Source organism: Erinaceus europaeus, chromosome 20 (assembly GCF_950295315.1).
Source record: "Erinaceus europaeus chromosome 20, mEriEur2.1, whole genome shotgun sequence".
NCBI lineage: Eukaryota > Metazoa > Chordata > Mammalia > Eulipotyphla > Erinaceidae > Erinaceus > Erinaceus europaeus.
Genome location: NC_080181.1, coordinates 24930661 through 24955086, shown reverse-complemented (window position 1 = coordinate 24955086; position 24426 = coordinate 24930661). Strand labels below are relative to the sequence as shown.

Here is a 24426-nt window from a genome sequence, read left to right as displayed (position 1 = left end):
CTGTCTTGATCTCCAGGAACTTCACCTTCTAATTTCAGGAGGAAGATTAACAATGGCCTCCTGTTCAAGAACTGAGGCAGGACAGGATGTGACTGACTTAAGGTGTGAATAACTGACAGTAAGTACAAAGGAGGTTCAGAGAGGTGTCAGCTTGAGTTCACTGCAGCTGAAATGGGGGAGGGCTTATCTGCTGACAGCACTTAACTCAGGAAGCTCCACTCTTCAAGAGCAAAGTGAAGTCACAGGTCACGAGAACTGACCTCCAAGTTCTTCCATGGAGGCTTTTCAGCCTTCATCACACCTTTTCGTACATCGTACATCAACGGCATCTGGCTTGGGCTTGAATGGGGACTTTGACTTTGTCAGTTAAGCATCCATTCAACAAATAGTAATCGCACATAATCTCTGTCCTGGCACTGAACTGGGTAGAAAGGATTATGGTGACTAAAGTCTCTGCACTGGGAAGAGCAAGAGGAAGAGGGGATATCCTCCCCAGTTTTGCAAGTACACAGGAATTGCATGGAAGTCCCCTTCACACTTTTTTTTTTACCAGAGTATTCATCAGCCCTGGCTTATAGTGGTGCAAGGGACTGAACCTGGGACTTCGAAGCCTCAAGCATGAGAATCTCCTTGCATAACCACTATGCTACCCCGGCCACCCACCTTTTTTCTTTTATCCCCAGCAAATTCAGTGCTCTGGTAAATACATAAATTCAGCAGGTTCAGGCAGGGGAGATAGCATAATGGTTATGCAAAAAGACTTTCATGCCTGAGGCAACAAAGGTCTCAGGCTCAGCCCCCAGTATCACCATAAATTAAAAAATAGTGTGCACGTGCGTGCAGACACACACACACACACACACACACACACACACACCAGACAAACATAACAGACACACTCACACATATCAGATCCAATCCTGGCCCACACCACATTGAAGGTAGTTTTGTTGCTGTATTTTTGTTTCTCACTGTGTGTGTGTGTGTGTGTGTGTGTGTGTGTGTGTAGAAAACTAAAAGTTTGCCATTCTTGCTGTGAACAGTGTAAACTTCACTTTGTCAGAAAATGGAAGCTGAAGGGTCAGTCTGCTTTTTGCACCCTGAGACCTGAGTTCCCACTCTGCCTCTGTCATTAAGTTATTCCAGTTTTCTTACTAGGGGAAAAATGGGAAATAACTTTAAATTGGGCCATGAGTATGAGCTTGCTCTGTAAATATACTGTGCAATAGAAGTACGTGCTGTTATTATGCAGGTGGACTCTCTAACCTCTAAGCTGTATTCAGAGCTTCCTTTCCCCTGTCCCCGGTTTACCCTGGGACTTGGTTACCAGGAGGTGACTGTAATTCTGACTCCTCCCTGAGGCCGGTGTACTTACTTGCGGTCTTTCCAGTGCAGCTGCTTAACGGCACAGCCAGCTGCTTACTAGCTGATTAGAAGTCCTATCATCTGGTGGGCAGGAAGGAAGCCTTTCTAGTGGTTCTTGATCCCCAGCACTGGCTTCTGGAACCATGCTGGAGGCCCTGTAGGCTTCATTATACCCCTTGGGTCAATGCACAGGGCACTGTAAGTTGCCCAGCAAGAAGCAATGTCATGGTTAAGTAGGACTTGGGCTCCTGGGTGCTGTTTCTCTTGAAGGTTTAGGTTCCTATGTGGCTTTGGCTCTACTGAAGAGGAAGAGTGGACATTTCTCTGCTGGGGCATCTGGGGGATGAAAGAGGGCAGGTGTATCTGGAGCTGGGAAGCCCTGGAGCAACTTGACAAATGTGCCTCACAGGCTTCTGGCTTCTTGCATGTGCCGCATTAGCATCCTACCCACCGGGAGGAGGGAACAGCAAGATGTCGGTTGAGGAAGAAATAAACCCAAGCCAGCATCTCAGACGCTTTTAAAAATAGCAGGATGGTATTTCAGCTCCTATTTTTATCAGATTTATAAGGCTGGACCATGGAATGGAGCTGTTCCCAGGGTTCTCAGTAGCAGAGGACATCACCGGTGGAGTCTCATGGCCAAGGCTAAAATGCATGAGATTCGACCCCCAGCTTGCATGTGCCAGAGATTGAACTCAGAACCTCTTGTGTACAAGTTCTACACTCTACCACTGAGCCAATTTCCTGGTCACTAAGTGAGGATATTATATTACTATTAGTTATCATCACCTTCTTAAAAAGGGGGTATTTTAACCCTGTGTGTATGTTTCAAAAAGACTTAATCCTTTCTGAGAGTTAGCAGACATACATCAGCACACATCTATTCAGAAATAAAATAGATACATTAAAATATTTTGGATGGGGAAGTATTACAAGAGAAACATTCTGAAGAAATACTTTGTATAAGATTCTCAGTTTGGGGAACTGTATTCAGCAGGGAGTTGCAAAATGAAGCTCGTGTCCAACTCATTCTCATGTTATTTTTCTCAGTTTCAAAAAGGAATGTCGACAATTTTAGAGCACTTGGCAATTTTGATCTATGAGGAAACTTTTGGGCAGACCAAAAGGAGTCAAGGGATAACAGTCATGCCTCCAACTGCTTCTTTCTTTATGCAAGCAAGTGAGGAAGAAAGTAGGTCAAGATGGGGGCTGGTGACCAGCAGTGGCACCATGTGGGGTTTATCTGGGGAGGGTGACACCAACCACTGCTCTGACAGCTGGGACACAGGGATGCACATCAATGGCACAGTTAAAACACACAGGCCTCCCTTTCCTACACAGAGGACAGGTGAGTCACTGCCACTGACTAGTCACAGTGGAGCTGGGGCTGTGGGACCCACCAGAAAGCTCTCAGGGAAGACAGGTTCTGCCTAGTTACAAGAGAAGCACAGGGTCAAAGAGGTAGCATAGTGGTTAAGCATAAAACTTTCATGCTTGAGGCTCCAAGGTCCTAGGTTCAATCTCTGGTGTCACTGTATATTAGAGGTGAGAGGAACTCTGGATAATTAATTAACTAATGGGAAGCTAATTAATTAACAGGATACAGAAGGCAGGGGAGATTGGCAGTGTGGGTCTTGCATACCTTGGACTGAGAACCAGGAATCAAGCTTTGGAACTGAGCATCTTACCTGTCGCTGAAAATCAGGTGGTGGCCCAGTGGCTGCCACATGTTCCAGGTCCATGCTGCCCACAGTGGAGGAGGCTGCCTGTGGAAGGGGTCTGCTCATCAAGCCACCCCACTCCTTTTTCTTAAAAATAAGATAAAATAAAATAAAATTGTGAGGGGGGCCTGGCAGTGGCACATCCAGATAAGCGCACACATTACCGTGCATAAGGGTCCCCTCTCAATTTCTCTGTCCTAGCCAATAAAAAAGAAAAAATTGAAAAGATGACCACCAGAAGTGGTGGCTTCATAGTGCAGGCAAAGAATGCCAGTGGTAACCCTGGTGGCAATAAATAAATACTTGTTTTATTTTTATCAGAGCACTGCTCCATTCTGGTTTATGGTGGTGTCAGGAATTGAACTTGAGACTTTGGGGTCTTAGGCATAAGTCTGCACTACTAATAGGGCTATTTCCCTAGTACTAAAAAAGACTTTTTTTTAAAGAAACACTGTATTTATTAGATAGAGACAGAGAGAAATAAATAGGGAAGGGAGGGAGACACCTGCAGCACTCAATAGTTTTCTTCCTGCAGTTGGGAACAAGGGGCTTGAACTTGAGTTCTTGTGCATTGTAACATGTCTACTCTGTCCCTCTCCCTTGCTTAATACAGGGTCTTGTGCATTTTCTGTACCTCTGAGGCACCTCCCTGGCCATCTCCTGAGCCCTAAAGCTTTGTTTTGCAAAGCTGGGCCTCAAACAATGCAATTTCACTGCTCTAGGGCAGCTCTTTAATTCAGATAGAGAGACAGAGAGGAGAGACTGAGGAGAGCTTCTTCTAGTCCATGTGATGCCAGAGCTTGAACCTGGGCCACCTGTATGGCAAGACATACCCTACTTTGTGAGCTATCTCTCTGGCCACTATTTGATTTTTTTCATGTGGAAAAACCCCCAAGCCAGGGCTCCTCTTCAAAGCCAGCCAAACAGTGCCTCACCTGCAAAGGCTCGATAAACATCTGCTGCATGAGTGGAGCTTGTCTCGTGGTTCTTGATCCAGAAGATGCAGAATCCAAACCACCTGTCCTCTGCCTTGTGCTTCCTCTTGTCACTTAGTAGAACCTAACCAGCCTCCCAAAAGCTTCTTGGTGGACCCCGTGGCCCCTAGCCCAGCCCCACCTTGACTAGCAAGGGATAGCCTTTCCAGCGTGACTCACTGTCCTCTGCTGGAAAGGGAGGCCTGGCTACTTTTCATGCCCTCGAAGTGTGTCCCAGTTTGCCAGAGCTCTGGCCAGTGTCAGCCTTCGCTGATTAAGTGCCTGATGACTTCATGCAGGCCACTCTTCTGTCTTTTCCAGAATAGAGACCTGTGACAGTGTCATACCTTGAACCAGAGCTGCTCCCAGCTTTGGAACTCCACCTAATGCCCTGGTGCCTTTGTTCACATACTGCTGTATATTTGATCTTCTGGCTGCTCCATGGGAGTATGTTTTGTCTTCCTGCCTAGATAATAAACTCAAGGCCTGAGACACACTGACCATGACTGAGGAGGCGGAGGCCCAACTATTTGACTTGAGTCATCTGATTCTTGTGAAGAGCCCTCCTATTTGGAAGTGGCAGCCTTCCCTCCTCAGTTTATCAGCGGGGGTCACTCACAAGGGGGGGGTGTGACCTCCTTGCAGAGTGGGGGAGGGAAAGAGGAAGTGCCCTCAAAAACCTCTACAGATTATTTCCTATTTGGGTGTGTGTGTGGGGGGGGTGGTAGGTTCCTAGGCATGCAGATTTTGACTATCACTGGAAAGAGATAGGGAAAAAAAAAAAAAGGAAGAGTGTCCTGGGAATGAAGTAGGAAGAGAAAACCAGAAGGGGTGCCAGTGACAGTTGACTCAGATATCTTGAGGATGGTGTAGTATACACAAGGTTCTAGAGGAAACCCCTGGCACCCTCCAAGGGAGCTGAAGCCACCTCCAGACTTCTCTCCTCTTTAATATCTCCCACCTGCCTCTCCATGTCACCTGTCAGTCCAAAGTAGAAGAGACCAGCATTTTATTCACATACTAAGAACAAGCCAATACAAAAATACGTTAAAAAAAAAAAAAAAAGCCTCCAGTTGAGGCCAAAAATCCTGCCCACCTCTTATCCCCTACCATACACATCTCTGTTCTTGAGCCACACTGCCCCAGGGAGCCTCAACTTCTCTGGGCCTCCTGCAGGAGCCTGAGCAGGGGGTCATCAGCCCTGAGGGCAAAGGTGAGGGTGCGCTGCTGGTAGTAGTCGGGCTGGCACTCCAGGTTCTCGATCACCTCAGCCAGCAGGTGTGCCCGCTCCACCCCAGTGCCAGGGGCCTCGAAGCCCAGGGCGGTGAAGTGCACGTGCAGGTGGTAGTAGGAGGGCAGATAGTGCAAGTACACGCGCAGCCGGTCTGCAGGCACCTGGTAGCGCTTCATGATGGCTTCCTGATAAGGAAGGGGAAGGGTGAGACAAGGGTCACCAGATGCCTGCCAGCCAAAGTCCCCACCTGTCCTGGTCCCCCTACCCCCACCATGGACCCTAACACACCCTACCCACCATCTCCACACAGCTCTGCTGGCTTGGAATCAGCACATGCAACAAAGCCCAGGTACTTTCTCCCAAAGAGAGGGGATCCAGCTTCCCTACTCTGACCTGGCTGAAGATGTCTGTTTCTTCAAGCAGTCCTTGCTGAGACTCCAAGGGACAGGCATGAGAGTTCTAAGACTATGGGGACCACCAACCCCCTCCCAAAGACTTCAGTAAGCACTGGATCAATAGGAAGTGGTGGAGCCAGGGCAGAGCTATGCAACAGGTGACCAAGAAAAGCTAAGAGGGTGTGGAGGCTGGGGAGGGCCATTCCCTAGACAGACTGTGAAGTCTCCCCTGGCTTTCTGGTCAAGAGGAAAGGGTATGCTTGGCCCCAACTCTCTTTGCCCACCTCACCTTGCTCAAGGGATGGAAGGGATAGGTATTTATCTTATTTTCTTCTTTTTAAAAAATATATTTATTTGGGAGTCGGGCAGTAGCGCATCAGATTAAGTGCATGTGGTCCAAAGAGCAAGGACCGGCACAAGGACTGGTATAAGGATCCCGGTTCCAGTCCCCAGCTCCCCACCTGCAGGGGAGTCGCTTAACAAGCAGCGAAGCAGGTCTGCAGGTATCTTTCTCTCCCCCTCTGTCTTCCCCTCCTCTCTCCATTTCTCTCTGTCCTATCCAACAATGACGACATCAAGAACTACAACAATAAAACAAGGGCAACAAAAGGGAATAAATAAATAAAATAAATATTTTTTAAAAAAATAAAATATATACTTATTTATAGGGGGCCAGGTGGTGGCGCACCTGGTTGAGTACACATGTTATAATGTGTAAGGACACAGGTTCGAGTCGCCGGTCCCCACCTGCAGGGGAAAGCTTCATGAGTGGTGAAGCAGTGCTGCAGGTGTCTCTCTTTATCTCTCTTCCTCTCTATACCCTCTTTCCCTCTTGATTTCTATCTCTATCCAATAAATAAATAAAGATAATTAAAAATTAAAGAATATATATATATATATTTATTATTGGATACAGACAAACTGAGAGAGGAGAGGTAGGTAGAGAGGCAAAAAGACAGAGATACCTGCTTCACCATTCATGAAGCTTTTCTCCTGCAGGTGGGGACCATGGGTTTGAACCCAAGTCCTTGAGCATTGTAATATGTGCACTTTATCAAGCGTGACACCACCTGGCCCCAGGATGGACATTTTTCTACCAATCCCTTGTCCCCCACCTGTTTCAGGAGCCTTTAAGGCAGGCAGGAGTAGGAAACTTTTTTTTTTTCCTGGCAATGGGCCATTTAGATACATAACATCATTTGATATAGAAATATCAACTTAAGAACCAGGTAGTGGTGCACCCAGTTGAAGGCACACACGTGCAAGGACCCAAGTTCAAGCCTCTGGTCCCCACCTAGAGGGGGAAAACTTCACAAATGGGAAAGCAGTGTTGCAGGTGTCTCTCTGTCTCTAGCTTCCCTTCCCCTCTCAACTTTTCTCTACCCTCTCAAAAAAAGAAAAAAAAAAAAAAAAAAAGGAAAAAATGACCACCAGGAACTATGAACTCACTATGCAAGCAGCAAGTCCCAGCCATAACCTTGGTGGGGGAGGAGGGGGAAAAAAGGAAAAGAAGAAAAAGGAAGCAGAGAGAAAAATCATCTTAAAAATTAGCACCTATGGGAGTCGGGCAGTAGCACAAGGGTTAGCACACGTGGCACAAAGCGCAAGGTGTAAGGATCCCAGTTCAAGCCCCCAGCACCCCAACTGCAGGGGAGTCACTTCACAGGCGGTGAAGCAGGTCTGCAGAAGTCTATCTTTCTCTCCCCCTCTCTGTCCTCCCCTCCTCTCTCCATTTCTCTGTCCTATCCAACAACAACGACAACAATAACAACTACAACAAGGGCAACAAAAGAGAGTAAATATTTTTTAAAAATAGCACCTACTGTTGCTATAAAAAAAAAACCAAAAACTCCTAGATTTATTGTATTTTGAATCCTACTCATGGTTGCCTTGGCAGGGCCAGACCAAATGCTTTCTTGGGCCAAATGTTCCCCAACCCAGGTCTAAGGCTTAGAATTAAGAAGGGCCTCTGATTTTCACTGAAGTAGCTGACCCCTGAGAAAGCTGGAGTGAACCAGGACTTAATGGGCTCAGAGCACACCCTGGACTGTATTCTGCATTTGGAGCCAATCTCAGAGATCTCTGCATTAAGGTGAGATCCAAGTTGGGCAGCTTGGACTAAGCAGGGCTGGCCACAGGGTGAGGCTGCTGGAACAGATGGTCAGGTGAGCATTTCCTTGAGAAAAAAAACACCTCTCTGACCACCAGGGGCTAGATGGACAGAAACAAGCAACAGCAGATTATAACAGGGGCAGGCCACCAGGAGAAGACAAGCTCAGTGATAGGGACTTGCATCCAGGTTAGCAGAGAGGGGACCCAGCCAGTCCAGCCTCCACGTCTGCCTCAGAGCCCACAGCAGCTCTCATCCAATGGGGGTGAGCCTTTCTCCTGCTGGTCCCTAGGAAGTTTTGTGGCACCTTTGAATGTTTTAGTTTTTTCTTTTATTGTTATTATTATTATTGATTAAATATTAATTCACAAAACTACATGTCAACAGAAGTACAATTCTACACTGTGGCCTGTGTTAGTTTTTTCTTAAGAGATTTATGTCATATGAGATATATAGTTTCACATGAGAAAGAAAGAGCAAAGCTCAGAGCGCCATGGATTGAACCAGGAGCTTCAAGTATGCAAAGTCTGTGCTCTACCAACAGAGCAATTTCCCCACCTGCCTTTGACTTTTTTTTTTTTTTTTGCCTCCAGGGGTATTGCTGGGGCTCGGTGCCAGCACTATGAATCCACTGCTCCTGGAGGCTATTTTTCCCATTTTGTTGCCCTTGTTGTGGTACCTTTGACTGTTTCTGAGTAGGGCAAAAAGCCCACCCACAGAACGACCCCTAGATCACTGAGTGATCTACTGAAAGAATCTACAATATGTTGATTCGAGGGGGTCTAGAAGGATCCCCTCCAGAGAGCAGTGTGGTGCAGTGATATGTCCAAGGCTACTCAGCCAGTTCAGGTCATAATGTCACAACTAGAATTGCAACCTGAGGTTCCAGACTCTCCCCATTTCCCTTCATTCCCAGGTACTAAGTCTTCCAGGATGCAGGTGCCCTGTCTTTGTACCCTTGGCCCTGGGAGGACCATGTGGATGAAGAGATGAGTGTGAGCAGAGTCAACATCCAAAGAAGCTGAGTCACAGACAGACTTTGGGGAAGGGTGATGCAGGTAGAAAACACTGGACAGGGAGCGAAGTCTTTCTGGATGCCTGGGGGTTTGGCCATGGTAACTCACCTGCCCCTCTTGCAAAATGTTCCTGAGCAGTGGCAGGTGTTCTGGAGTGAGGTCCCGCAACGACTTGATGGCCCGGCGATGGCAAATGGCAATCAGGTACAGGTCATCAAGCTGTGTGGAGACCCAGAGGTAAATTGTGGACTCAGCAGAGGCCAGAGCCAGGGAGGCCACCAAAGCTGGAATCCCAAGGAAGTGATCCCCCTGTCACACCCCCTGCCAGCCCCAGAGATCCCAGGCAGGACCTTCCTCAGGGATGGCAGGCGTCTGTGTGCCAGGGAGCGAAGCAGATGAGAAGCAAGGCTTCTGTGAACTATTTCTGCTGAAAAACATCCTGTGAAGAGGACCGGCGAAATGGCTCACTTGGGTAGTGCACTGCTTTGCCATGTGTGAGAAGCCAGGTTCAAGCCTGGCCCCCACTGTACTGAAGGAAACTTCAGTGCTGTGGTCTCCTTCTCTCTCATGCCCTCTCTCAAAACAAACAAACAAAAAAAGTCATGTGGGTGGTCCGGGAGGTGGCACAGTGGTTAAGGAACTAGACTCTCAAGCAGGAGGTCCTGAGTTTAATCCCCAGCAGCACATGTGCCAGAGTGATGTCTGGCTCTTTCTCCTCCTATCTTTCTCATTAATAAAATAAATGTAATATTTTTTAAAAATTACTTACAAAAAAAAGAAAGAAATTCTTTTAAAAAAAATAGTTAAGTGCACGTGGTGCAAAGCACAAGGACCGGCGTAAAGACCCCAGTTGGAGCCCCTGGCTCTCCACCTGCAAGGGAGTCGCTTCACAAGCGGTGAAGCAGGTCTGCAGGTGTCTATCTTTCTCTCCCCCTCTCTCCATTTCTCTCTGTCCTATCCAACAACAACTACATCAATAATAACAATGATAACTACAACAATTAAACAAGGGCGATAAAAGGGAATAAATAAATATTAAAAACACACAAAAAAATTTTTAAAAAAAAGTTATGTGGGAGAATCTACACGCTCAGAGCAGATGGAGTAGCTGTGGAGTTATTCAAGAGGTGTTGTCAAGGACAATCCTTTCCTTCCAAGAGTTCATATCTAATGCAGATAAGAAGTACAGCTGAAGGGGGTCAGGCGGTGGCACAGCGGGTTAAGCGCATGTGGCACAAAGCATAGGGACTGGCGTAAGGATCCCGGTTCGAGCCCCCAGCTCCCCACCTGCAGGGGAGTCGCTTCACAGGCAGTGAAGCAGGTCTGCAGGTGTCTATCTTTCTCTCCCCTTCTCTCTCTTCCCCTCCTCTATCCATTTCTCTCTGTCCTATCCAACAACGAATGACATCAACAATGGCAATAATAATAACCACAACGAGGCTATAACAACAAGGGCAACAAAAAGGGGGAAAAATGGCCTCCAGGAGCGGTGGATTCATGGTGCAGGCACCGAGCCCAGCAATAACCCTGGAGGGAAAAAATTAAATAAATAAATAAATAAATAAGAAGTACAGCTGAAAAAGACTCATGCCTAAGGCTCTGAGATCCCAGCTTCAATCTCCAGCACCACCATAAACCAAAGCTAAGTAGTGCTCTGGTGTCTCTGTGTGTATCTTTCTCTCTCTCATTAAAATAAAGAAAATGTTGAAAACAAAAACAAACAACAACAACAAAAGTACAGCTGAGGGAGCCAGGCAGTGTGGTTCAGCCATGCATAAGGACCTGGGTTCAAGCCTGTGTTCCTCGCCTGCAGCCGGCAGCTTCACGAGTGGTGAAGCAGGCCCACAGGTGTCTATTTTTCTCTCTCCCTATCACCCCCCACCCCTCAATTTCTCTCTGTCCTAACAAATAAAATATAAAGGAGGGGAGGAAAGTACAGTTGAGCAGCTGAGGGTGCTCTGGAGCCCTGGTGCTTGATGATAATGAGATGCATTCTCACTACTATGTTTGGAAATGAGAGTATTTTTTTTTCTTTTAAAATTTTATTATTATCTTTATTTATTTATTGGATAGAGACAGTCAGAAATCGTTAGGGAACTGGGAGACAGAAAGGGTGAGAGATTGAGACACTTGCAGCCCTGCTTCACCACTAGTGAAGCTTTTCCCCATAAAGATGGGGACTGGGGGCTTGAACCTGGGTCCTTGAACATTCTTTTTTTTTTTTTTTTGCCCTTATACTGAGCACTTCTTTTTTTTTTTTTTTTGGGGGGGGGAATTAATGCTTTACATTCAACAGTAAATACAATAGTTTGAACATGCATAACATTCCCCAGATTCCCATTTAACAATACAACCCCCACTATTTCATTCATCATTTTTCATGGACCTGTATTCTCCCCACCCACCCACCCACTCACCCCAGAGTCTTTTACTTTGGTGTAATACTCCAATTCCATTTCAGGTTTGACTTGTGGGAAATGAGAGTATTTTGCAGACACTTATCACAGGGAGATGAGAAATCGTTCCCACGTGTCAGCAAATGTACTGTCATCTATTAGCCCCCCATTAAAATAAAAGTACAGGTGACCCTCCAGATCACTTCCATATGAACTTACATGTGGAAAATGATGTACATTTCTAGTCTCAATCAATACAATCCTGCAAATGCATTTTGTCTTATGATTTTTCTTTTCTTTTTTTTCTTTTGTCTCCAGGGTTACTGCTGGGGCTTGGTGCATGAATCAACTGCTCCTGGAGGCTATTTTTTTCCCCCTTTTTGTTGCCCTTGTTGTTTTATCGTTGTGGTTATTATTATTATTGTCATTGATGTCATTGTTCTTGAATAAGACAGAAATGGAGAGAGGAGGGGGAGTGGGGGGGGGAGAAAGATAGACACCTGCAGACCTGCTTCACCACCTGTGAAGCAACCCCCCTGCTGGTGAGGAGTTGGGGGCTTGTACACGGATCCTTACGCTGGTCCTTGCACTTCACACCGTGTGAGCTTAACCTGCTGTGCTACTGCCCGACCCCCTATATATTTATTTTGTATTGCAAAAAATCCACAGCTTCCAGTGGCCATTTTTTTCCTTATTTTTTATTTGATAGGACAGAGAGAAATTGATAGAGGGAAGGGAAATAAAGAGGGAGGGAAAGAGAAAGAGAGAGGAGCGAGGATTTGAAACCAGGTCCTTGCATATGATAATGTGTGTGCTCAACTGGGTGCACCACCACTGGACCCCATGATTTCTTTTTTATTAAAAGATTTATTTATTCATGAGAGGAAGAGAACCAAAACATCTCTGGCACATATGACAAGGGCCAACCTCAAGCTTGAAAGTCCAATGTGTTATTCATATGCCACCTCTTAGACCATCACTTATGATTTCTTATTTTCTTTTCTCCAGATTATTATAATATAGTATACAATACATAGCATACAAAGTATGTGTCAGTCTTGCCAAGCAGCAGTGTAATGGTTATTACAAAAGACTTAAAAAAATTTTTAAATGTGTGGTCCGGGAGGTGGCGCAGTGGATAAAGCACTGGCATCTCAAGCAAGAGGTCCTGAGTTCAATCCCTGGCAGCATATGAGTGATGTCTGGTTCTTTCCTTCTCTCTTCCTGTCCCTCTCGTTGATAAAAAATAAAATATTAAAAAAAATAATTAAAAAATGCCTGAGGCTCTTGAGGTCCCAAATTCAATTCCTAACACCACCATAAGCCAGAGCTGAGCAGGGCTGCTTTTTTTTTTTTTTTAAGTGTTAATCAACTGTTGGTGTTATCAGTAATGCCAGCAATAGGCTATTAGTATTAAGTTTGGGGTGAGTCAAAAGTAATATATGCACTTTGATGAAGATCTGGTGCCCTGGGAAGAGGGTGAGTAGCATAAAGGTTATGCAAAGAGACTATTGTGCCTTAGGCTCCAAAGTCCCAGATTCAATCCTCAACCCTCCATAAACCAGAGCTGAGCAGTGCTCTGGTAAAAAAAAAAAAAAAAAAAAAAAAAAAAAAAAAAAAAAAAAAAATTAAAATTAGTAAAAAAAAAAAAAGTTGAACTGTTGGGGAGTCGGGTGGTAGCGCAGCAGGTTAAGCGCAGGTGGCGCAAAGCACAAGGACTGGCATAAGGATCCCGGTTTGAACCCCCAGCTCCCCACCTGCAGGGGAGTCGCTTCACAAGCGGTGAAGCAGGTATGCAGGTGTCTATCTTTCTCTTCCCCTCTCTGTTTTCCCGTCCTGTCTCCATTTCTCTCTGTCCTATCCAACGACAACAACATCAATAACAACAATAATAACTACAACAATAAAAAAACAAGGGCAACAAAAGGGGATAAATATTAAAATATATATATTAAATATTTTATTTATTTATTAATGAGAAAGATAATAAGAGAGAGAGAAAGAACCAGACATCACTCTGGTACATGCGCTGCCGGGGACTGAACTCAGGACCTCATGCTTGAGAGTCCAGTGCTTTATCCACTGCGCCATCTCCCGTACCACTATATATATATTTTTAAAAAGTTGAACTGGTACCCCAGCCCTCATGTTGTTCAAAAGTCAACTTTATAACAAGACATAAAGAAAGGTGGGCCATGGGGAGGTGACACACTCAGTAGAATGCACATTACTATGCTCAAGGATTGAGGTTCGAGCCCCTGGCCCCATCTGCAAGGGGAAAGCTTCACAAGTGGTGAGGCAATGTGGCAGGTGTCTCTCTCTGTCCCTCTCAATCTTTTCTTTCCTCTCAATTTCTCAAAATAATAGATGAATAAGAAGTTTTAATTGTTTTAAAGAAGACATAAAGCAAGGAAAAGAAAAGACTACCTAGCCAGGGTGATCCAGGAGGGCCTCCTAGAAGACAAGACAGGGCTCCATGTCTTGAAAAAGAAATGAGAGTTTAGAGAAAGGGCACTTAGGGAAAGAGATCAGTAAAGGCCAAGGTTCTGAGCAAGAAATTACTGGGCACATAGGAGGAAAGTAAGCAACTCAATTTGCTTGGAGGCAAAGGCAGAGTAAGGGAGGAGGGGAGTTGACTCAGCACGGGGAGCCTGGCGGCCCTTCCTACTATCTTTCCTGAAAATAGCCCTGGCCCAAACCTGCACCTGACCACAAAGAAGCAGAGTCAACAAGGCCTGTGTCAAAGAGCAGAAACCTCACTCCAACCCTGGCCCAGCTGGTTCCACCTACATGCAAGGGAAGCCACAGACATCAAGGCTCAGAGAATCCAGAAGCTCTTGCCCGCACTCCCAGCTTCTGCATTCCTCCAGATCATTTGGGAACCATGAGTCACGCAAACAAATCTCCAAGAGCCCTGTTTTAAAACCCCAGCAAATCTCCCATATGGTCACAGGATGTCTGGCAGCACCAGTCTCTTCATGCCATGGGCACTCTTCTCTGCCAAAAGTTCTAGGATATGGGCTCACTGCCCCAGACCTGCTTCAGATGAGCTGGGGGGCGGCAGGGGGTGGGGGGGGGAACGGGGACGGGACATGAAGCTCCCAGCAAACAGCTGAGCTGCAGACACTCAGTCTCGGTTCTGCCCACAAGTCACTTCTGAACTCTCCCTTTTCATGACTAGGTAGGCAAAACCAGGAAGCATCATCGCTTGAATTTGAGGGGTAGGATGTGTCTGTGTGTGTCTCCAGCTGTTCTCTGTGTCAGTGTCACAAGACTCCCAGCTAACAGTAGCATTTGTTTTAGGTGATGTCTGCTGATGAATCCCAAGCATGCCATTAAATCACACCTCTCCGCATCACTGGCGTGGAATGAGGCATGAAGCCAGATGGCAAGTGTGAGACTGGGTAAGGAGGCGACTCATTCTTTGGTTGCAGGTATGACCCCAGGTTTTCTGCAGGCAGCCAAAGGGGCCCTGGCCCAGAAAAGTGATCTGAAAAGAGTCAAGTAAGGGACAAGTGAGAGTCATGGGCAGGTAGCCCAGAAGGTGGCTGATCAATCTTTCCTTTTACCAGGCAGGACAGAGAAACCAAGCTAAAAGCTTTGTGGAAGGTGGCCTGGTAGATAGAGAACATTTCTGTGTGCATGAGGCACTGAGTTCAATCCCTGGCACTTCCTATGAATAAGCTGTACTCTAGTCTCATTCATAAAATTAAAAAAGAAAGGAAAAGAAGAGAAATGAAATGAAATAGCTTCCTGGGATAGAGATAAATGACTTGCAGTCCAGGAGGTGGCACAGTGAACGTCAGTCTAGAGCATGAGGTCTCAACTTCAATCCCCAGCATCACATGTGCCAAGAGTGATGCTCTGGTTTTCTCTATTTCAGTCTCTCTCCCTCTCTCTATCAAATAAATAATTTATTTATTTTAATGAGAGACACTAAGTTTTGGATTATAGTGAAGCTGAGGACTGAACCTGGGATCTTGGAACTATAGGCATGAAAGTTGTGTGCATAACCATTATGCTATCTCCCCACCTTAAATATAAATCAGGGGGTAGGGCAGTAGTGCAGCGGGTTAAGAGGACGTGGTGCCAAGCGTAAGGACAGGCGTAAGGATCCTGGTTCAAGCCCTCAGCTCCCCCCCCTGCAGGGGGGTCGCTTCACAAGCAGTAAAGCAGGTCTGCAGTGTCTATCTTTTTCTCCTCCTCTCTTAATTTCTCTCTGTCCTATCCAACAACAGCATCAATGGCAACAATAACAATAATGACAATGAGGGCAGTAAGATGGAAAAAATGGCCTCCAGAAGCAGTAGATTCATGATGCAGGCACCAAGCCCCAGTGATAACCCTGGAGGCAAATATATATATATATGTAAATAAATAAACGTTAAATAGAGAGAGAGAGAGAGAGAGAGATATGGAGGGATATGAATGCTGGAGCTTCGGAAAGCCAATTCCACCTGCAGAGTGACATAAAGGAAGTTTCCTGGTGTGAGAACTTTACATCAAAGAACCCAGAAGTGCAGATGTGTCCCTATAAATATAAATGTGGTTATATATTCAAAGCATATCTCAGGAAGAAGAGATAGTCTCTTCAGGGGAAATGAAGTGGAGGAATTTAGGATGAACATTGCAGTCTTTGTACGATTTGCATTTTTACCATGTACCAAGTAAAACTATATAGAAATAAAACAAATGGAGCCCAACTCCCTATGCAAAGATGAAGGAAGCTTCAATGCTGGGCTGGGGACAGTATGATGGTTATGCAAAAAGACGTTCACGTCTGAAGTTATACACCTCATAAATATGTTGATGGGCAGATGGAAGGAGGGATAGACATATGGACAAAGCCTCACTAATTCTGGGCCATCAGTTGGGGACACTGAAGAAGTACTTTTGGGAGAAATAGCAAGCAGAGGAGATTCAAGGAAGGCTAGAGGGACTCTGTAAAGCAAGGGCCAGACCCTTCTCTCCTCTATCCTCCCCCACGCAAGTTTGAGGGGCGCAGCAGGTAGTATGGACTATCTCCAGCTGGAAACACAGCTAATCCACCTAATCCAAAGGGAACTGTGAGCATCATTGTGCAGTGACAAGTCCAGGATCTGAGACACTGAAATATGGAATGCTTGAGGGAGGTGCAAGTTCGGCCAAGGGTGAGAACAATCACATCTTTATGCTATGATGGAAAGTCAAACATTTCGGATGGCCCATTCACATACCCCCTGTGGGTGAGTCGCTTGTCCTGTGGCTGGGTGCCCAGTGCAGCTGACCAGGAACAGAAAGGGCAGCTCCTCTGGCAGCCAAATGGGATGCCTGCCAGCACCAGGTCAGAAGCAATGGCTGATTTCCATCCTCAGTACTGGGGGCTTCAGTGCTCTCAAGGGCTTCTTGGAGGGCAAGGTACAAGTCACTCTTTTGTCCTCCCTGCCCAGTCCCCTTACCACCACCCCCTGCAGATCACAAGCTCCTCAGTCTTCAAGAGCCTCGTGAGTCAGAAGTTCCTTCTCCCTGCACCCCACCTCCTGTGACCCAGTACCTTAGGCCCAGGACAGCCCAAGGGGATAGAAAGGGGAGGAGCTGGAGTCTGGCACAGAGCTGGGTGATGACACTGTCACCAGCATTCCTATTGCAATGATCTCCTCTCTGCTCCCCAAACAGCTCCAGAGCCAGTGGTAGGAGGGCAAGGAGGGGAGAGTGAAAGCAGGTTGCCATTAGCTTCTCTCCACTATAGCACCCCCACACCAAGAGAGCTACTATCGGGTGAGGGTAGATAGCATAATGGTTATGCAAAGAGATTCTTATGCTTGAGGCTCTGAAGTCCCAGGTTCAATCTCCCGTACCACCATAAACCAGAGTGGAGCAGTGCTCTGGTATTTCTCTTTGTGTCTTTCTCTCTCTGCATCTCTCTCTCTCTCTTAAAATAAAATAAATAAATAAATAAAATAAAAAAGAGAGAGCTGCTATCTTGGTGGCTGAGTGGTGGTGCACCTGGTTGAGCACACGTTACAATGTGCAAGGACCTGGGTTCAAGCCCCTATCAACCCCCTTCCTTCTGATTTCTGGCTATTCAAAAAAATAAATAAAGGTAATAAATTAAGAGAGAGAGAGCACTGCTATCTTTGATCTTACCTGGCTCAGTCACATGACCCAGGGCTGCAACTTCTAGAAGATCCCTTTAAGACCCTTTCACCCCTGTGTCATGTTTATCTCCCAGGAGCCTCTTGAAGGGGCAGTTTACTAGGGGCAGTTCACTAGTCTGCACAGAAATGCTCTCCTTCTACCCCAACCACACAGCCACTCAGCAACTCCTTTTTTTTTTGGGGGGGGGGGGATGCTGGAATGGTAATGACAGGCCTAGAAATGAACCCAAACCCAGCAGACTTCAGGTAAGCTCAGCTTAGGACCCCAATGACCTAAAGGGCAGGTCACAACTGAGAAGGCAAGAGGGAAGGTATCTGCGGCGAGACCACAGGGACACCAGGCTCCAGAACAACCATCCATGAGAACTGTGTGAACATGTGAGGACAAAGAAACTTAGAGAGCCCACCCTCAAGCAGCTGCCCAAAGCCCAGGGCATCACTATGTGTGCCACACCTTCGGCCACTGAGACACTTCCCTAGACCAGTTTTTTTTTTCTTTATTATTAAATTTATGAAAAGACAGGAATACCACTCTATCATCCATGGGGTTCCACTTGATCAAACCCAGCACCCTACCCAGGCTGCTGAGGACTTCCTGAGTAATTCAGATGGGTCCGAGAACTCCTCAGTTTGCACCCCTGGTAGCTGCCAGTCAGTGCTCCAGAGCCTGGGCCTGCCTGGACCTGCAGGAATCCAGGGGATGAAGAGAATGTCAACAGCCCACCCCAAGGCTCCAAGCATTCCAGACTTGACATGATGGGCTAAGAAATGGACATGGGGAGCAGGGAGATAGCTCAGCAGTAGGACACACACAAGACTTACATGTGAGAGATCCCACATCAGGTTGGTACCTGATTATACCATTATCTAGAACTAAGCAGTGCTCTGGTTGGAAGAAAGAAAAAAAAAATACTGAGGGCCAGGACAATAGCTTTCCTGGAGAGTTCTGGCTTTGCCATGTACTCAACCCAGGTTCAAGCCAGGCCTCCACCTTTCTGGGGGAAGTTTCAATGCTGTATCTCCCTCTGCCTCTATCTACCTGAAAAAGGCAGTGCAGAGCTATGAAGTCCTGATGATGATAAATAATAGTGATGATTAGGGACTGGGTGGTGGCGAACCTGGTTGAGTGCACATGTTACAATGTGCAAGTACCTGAGTTCAAGCCCCCGGCCCCTACCTGCAGGGGGGGAAAACTGTGAGTGGTGAGCAGTGCTATCTGTCTCTCTCCCTTATCACTCTTTTCCCTCTTGATTTCTGGCTGTCTCAATCCAATAAATAAATAAAGATAATTAAAAAATAAAAAAAATAATAAGTGGTCCAGGAGGTGGTGCAATGGATAAAGCATTGGATTCTCAAGCATGAGGTCCCAAGTTCAATCCCCGGCAGAACATGTACCAGAGTGATATCTTCTTTTTCTCTCTCTCCTCCTATCTTTCTCATTAATAAATGAGCTCTTTAAAAATAATAATAGTAATAACAATAATAATAGTGATGATGATGATGGTGGTGGTGGTGGTAGTGGTGGTGGTGGTGGTAAAGGGTCAAGAGGTGGTATACCCAGTTGAGAATGCACATATTACCATGCTCATGGACCCAAGTTCAACCCCTGGGTCCTCACCTGCAAAGGGAGGTAAGGGGAAGCTTCACAAGCAGTAAGGCAGTGCTGCAGGAGTCTTTGTCTCTCTCTTTCCCTCTTCCTCCCTCTATACTTTAGTCCATATTAAAAAAAAAACAGAGAAAGAAAGAAATAAAGAAGAAAAAAAAAAAGTCCACCAGGACCAATGGATGCAGGCCTTAAGTCTCAGTGATAACTCTGGAAGCAAAAAAAAGAAAATAACAATAATTAATTAAAAATAAACTTGGGGGGTCAGGCAGCGGCACACTTGGCACATCACCATGCTCAAGGACCCGAGTTTGAGCTCCTACTCCCTATCTGCAGAGGGGATGCTTCATGAGCCTTGAAGCAAGTACTGCAGTGTCCCTTTGTCTCTCTTCCTCTCTATCTCCCTCACCTCTCAATTTCTCTCGGTCATGTCAAATAAAACAGAAAGAAAAAAAAAGAAAGAAAGGCCTGGGGACTGGGTGGTGGTGCACATGGTTGACTACACACATTACAGTGTGTAAGGACCAGAGTTCAAGCCCCCAGTCCCCACTGCAGGGAGAAAGCTTCATGAGTGGTGAAGCAGGGCTGCAGGCGCGCCTCTCCTCTCTCTCTAGCCTCCCCCCTCCCCCGTATCTCGCCCTTCCCTCTTTATTTCTGGTTGTCACTATCCAATAAACAAAGATAATTTTTAAAAAAGAAAAGGAAGGCCCCCAGGAGCAGTGGATTCATAGTGCCAGCACTGAGCCCCAGCAATAACCTTGGTAACAATAAGTAAATAAATAAATATTTTAAAACTAGGGTCAGGGAGATAGCTCAACCTGTTACAGCACAAAACCTGCATGCCCACGGCCCGACAGGCCACAGGCTTGACCCTTGACACTCCTACAGGTACATGCCTGAGCTTTATTTATTTATTTATTTATTTTTAAAAATATTTATTTATTTATATTCCCTTTTGTTGCCCTTGTTTTATTGTTGTAGTTATTATTGTTGTTATTGATGTCAGCATTCTTGGATAGGACAGAGAGAAATGGAGACAGGAGGGGGAGAGAAAGATAGACACCTGCAGACCTGCTTCACCGCCTGTGAAGTGATTCCCCCCTGCGGGTGGGGAGCCGGGGACTGGAACTGGGATCCTTACGCCGGTCCTTGTGCTTTGCACCATGTGTGCTTAACCCGTTGTGCTACCGCCCAACTCTCCCAAGCTTTATTTTTATGAGAAACATAAAAATTAAAAAATATCTTTTAAAACATTTAAAAACATATAATAATAAGGAACAGACATGTGGTTGTGGACACAAGCATTAGCCCACCTGTCACCCTTGGGTGGGAGGAGAACCAATGAGGGCTAAGCATACACATCTGTGTGTGACAGAGAAGCATGCTCACTGCAGACAGTCCCAGGCTCCCCAGCTCGCTGATTTCAATCTGCTTAAAGAGGCAAACTGGCATGACGGGCAGAGAGCAGCAGGCCCACAGGGAGCAAGGAGCAGGGAGCACCCTAGCCAGAAATTTTGTACCTGTTGTTGGTTCCACTTGAGGTCAGGGATGAGGACAAAGCCATCCGAGGGATCGGGGTTCTCAAAAACAATCCGGTCAGCTTCTGCTTTCTTGTCCAGAATGTTATACACCCACTGTAAAGAGGGAGAGAGAGGTTCACACATCCACTCATGGCCCCAGATGATGACCCCTTGAGGAAAAGCAGACATAAAGGCTTTCATAAAAAGCCACTAAGTTCAGCAGATCTACATGCAGGCTGTCCCCTCCCCAAGAATGTGCTTCTTGGGGTCTCCCTCACAGCTGGCACTACCCCCACTCCCATAGGGGTCACTGCAGCTGGGATGGGGTCAGCAATCTGCATCCCTCCTGGGCAGCACCGTGTGCACACTCTGGCATGGCCTCACAGGGCCAGGGAGAAGCCCTTTTATTTGGGATATTAGACAGTCAGGTGGGGAGCTCCTTCTGCAGAGGAAGCCAGCTCCACAGAGGGTAGGGGAAGGCTCAGGTTCTAGAAGTTAATATGTAGGGTTCCCACCCTGCTGGGGGTCCCTGTGAGTAGTGAGATTAGAACCTGTGTCCACCGGTGTAAGGATCCCGGTAGGAGGCCCCGGCTCCCCACCTGCAGGGGAGTTGCTTCATAAGCGGTGAAGCAGGTCTGCAGGTGTTTGTCTTTCTCTCCCCCTCTGTCTTCCTCTCCTCTCTCCATTTCTCTCTGTCCTAGCCAACAATGACGACATCAATAACAACAACAATAACTACAATGATAAAAAAACCAACAAAGGTAACAAAAGGGAATAAATAAATATTAAAAAAAAAAAAAGGAACTTTTGGCCGGCTGAAGCCACAGCAGTCTCAGCTGATACAAGTCTGGGATGACAAGATAAACCAGAAATGCCCCTGGAGGTCGCATGACAGAGAGACTTTTTCTGCTACTCTGGACTTCTGCCCTCTTCCCCACCATGTGATCGATCAGCTGCCATCTGAAGTCTTCACAAGATGTTCCCTCAAAGCCTATGAAGATCCCAAAGATACCGCTTTCAATAAAGGTCTTGGTGGCCTTTCTGAAGAAACCTGCCTGAAGGGAGGTTTTGATAAGAAGGCCCTGTTCTCCCAACCACAGACTGCTGGCTCTTCTCCAGCTCAGAGTGACCTTTGCAAAGGCAACTTCCTTTCAGGTCAGTGAACTCGCAGCTCCAAATTTGAGAATCTGGCTGCAGACTTAGGGCAACTGACTGCTCAGCTTCCAGCCAACACAGTTAAGGTCAAGTGCAAACTATCTTCTAGGAAGAAAAAAGAGAGAGCCTCTGCTGGGAATCTCTGGGCCTCTTCCCAGGTCCCCCTAAGGCCTACAAGGTCTCACAATGAGCTCCACCTACTACAAAAGAGCATTTCCAGAAGAGCTTGGTCTGGGCACTTCCTGGGAGGGCTCTGGGCACACCTTGTGGTGGTTTCCTCACACAGCCCATTTTCAGAGGCATTTTTTCTTTAAGAATTCCAGAGTTCTTTGAGGATATACTACTGGAGACAAAAATCAGCCAGAACCTGAGCCAAAGCACCCTAACTAAAGGAGGGAGGGGAGCAGCCACTCCCTGAGGTCCTGACCTTGCCCACAGGCCAGAAATAGCCACTTCCCACCTGCAAAGTCTAGGAAGTCGAAGTCCTTAGGTCAGCCTCAGTTCCCACGTTTATAGATTGGGACTCAAGGGATCTATACACGGGCTGGGCAGTGGTGCACTGGTAAAGCATAAGTGTTAAAACGTTCAAGTACCCGGGTTCAAGCCACAGTCCCCATCCACAGGGGGAAAGCTTCACAGGTGGTGAAGCAGTGATAAAGGTTTGGATTTTAAAGCATGTTGTCCTGAGTTCGATCCCCGGCAGCACATGTGTCAGAGTGATGTCTAGTTCTTTCTCTCTCCTCCTACTTTTCTCAGAAATAAATAAAACCTTAAAAAAAAAAAAAGATAACTCACTTTTTTCTTTCTTTTTTTTTTTAACCAGAGCACTGCTCAGCTCTGGCTTATGGTGGTATGGGGAATTGAACCTGGAACTTTGGAGCCTCAGTCAAGAGAGTCTCTTTGCTCATTTTTTTTTCCCCTTCATCTCTTTTATCTCCCTTCTCGAGTTTTATCAAATAAATAAATAAATACAGTTTTTTAAAACTTTAAAAATAAGGTGATAGTCCAGTAAGGAGAAGGTACCGAAAACACAGAGGGGACACGTGGAAAGTACCCTCGCAAGGCAGGGCTGGGTCTCAAGAACATCTGCGAGAGATTGACGGGAAAAGAATTGTGAGGCTTTGATGAAAAGACAAAGAAGAGCTACTGGGGAGAGGAGAGGTGACGGTGGGGGCCCTGACTCCCAGTCTTCCCACAGCAGGTACAGCTCTGAGTAACTTCCAGGGATTAGCCCTTTTCCCCCACATACATACACACACCACCACTAAGCCCTCAGGATTCCCACTTTGCAGAAGTTAAAGAAGTTCTTTCTAGCTGGGGAGACAGCATAATGTCACCGAACCAGAGTTTCCTCCACTGTTATATAGCACTTGTCTGTGGTGACAGGGTTTTTAACCTGGTCTATGTTCATGACCATACAGGCACCCTACCCAGTGAGCTATCTCTCCGGCCCACATCAATCTTATTATTTTTTTTAATTTGTTTGATTTCATATGAGAGAGAAGACGAAAGACTTCTATGCCTGAAGCTCCAAGCTCCCAGGTTTAATCCCTCTTACCACCATAAGCCAGAGCTGAGAGGTGCTCTGGTAAATAAAAAATTTCTTTAAATTTTTTTAAAAAATATTTATTTATTTACTTATTCCCTTTTGTTGCCCTTGTTGTTTTTCATTTGTTGTAGTTATTATTGTTGTTGTTATTTATGTCGTCATTGTTAGATAGGACAGAGAGAAATGGAGAGAGGAGGAGAAGACAGAGAGGGGGAGAGAAAGATAGACACCTACAGACCTGCTTTACTGTCTGTGAAGCGACTCCCCTACAGGTGGGGAGCCAGGGGCTTGAACCGGGGTCCTTACGCCAGTGCTTGCGTTTCACGCCATGTGCACTTAACCTGCTGTGCTACCGCCCGACTCCCAATAAATATTTTTTTAAAAGAAGCTCTCTCAAGTTTACTCTGTTTTGAGCCAAGTCTGGTCTTTGGTCTTAAACCCCAGAAGACCTCTGAGAGAGTGGAGGGGTGGCAATACCCAGGAAGGCTCAGGTCAGAAACCTAGATGAGGAAGGTAGGGAAGAGCGGGAGCTCATTCCACACATGGCAGGTGGGGGGGCTTGTTATGGGGAAGTGGGAAGGGACACCTGAAAGCAAGCCCAGGAGCCTAGACAGGACCCAAGAACAATGTGGGTGGCACTGCCAGCTTCTACAACACTCCTGGCAGGGTGTCTCAGCACCTGGTGATACCAGTGACTCCCTTGGGGCTCTGCTCACTCCTTTTAGGCTTCTGAACCTCAAACTCTTTAGAATTCCACCCTCTGGATCTCGGTACTCTTCTCTATTCTGCTCATCCACTTGCTAAACAGCAATATGTCATGTCCTTTATGACCCAAAGGAAGGTTCCCCTCCTCTGTGAAGTCCCCTCCCTGTCAGATGATCACTAATCTTATTATATACTACAGTTGTCAGACTGTACATCTAGCTTCCCGACAAGACTAGTTGGGTGGTGTTAGTATACATATTAGTAACTTATCAGGACTAGCACAGGGCCCAGTGCATTGCAGATGCTTAGGAAATACAACTACTGTTTCCAGTTAAGCTGAGATCTCATTAAAATGGCCAAAAAAGAGCACATGAATACTTATCGATAGTGTACCAGAGGGTGTGTGTGTGTGTGTGTGTGTGTGTGTGTGTGTGTGTAGATACAGGGAGGCAGAGAGAGAGAGCGAGAGAGAGCAAGAGACAAAGAGGAAGAGATAGAGAGTGAATGAGACTATAGCACCAAAGCTTCCTTCAGTGTGACTTAATC

The 24426-nt window shown here is 46.4% G+C and overlaps 1 protein-coding gene across 1 annotated transcript in view; it reads right to left on the bottom strand.

Annotated features, from left to right (window-relative positions):
• Nucleotides 1–5052: 5052 nt before the first annotated feature.
• DCPS (decapping enzyme, scavenger) overlaps nt 5053–24426 on the bottom strand; it is a 57648-nt gene continuing 38274 nt past the window's right edge. Inside the window, exons 4-6 of the mRNA XM_007539421.3 lie at nt 20472–20585; nt 8924–9034; nt 5053–5479 (exon numbers count right to left, since the gene is read on the bottom strand). Coding sequence (XP_007539483.1) covers nt 5213–5479; nt 8924–9034; nt 20472–20585 — 492 coding nt within the window. The 3' untranslated portion in view covers nt 5053–5212. The remainder of the gene's footprint in view (nt 5480–8923; nt 9035–20471; nt 20586–24426) is intronic.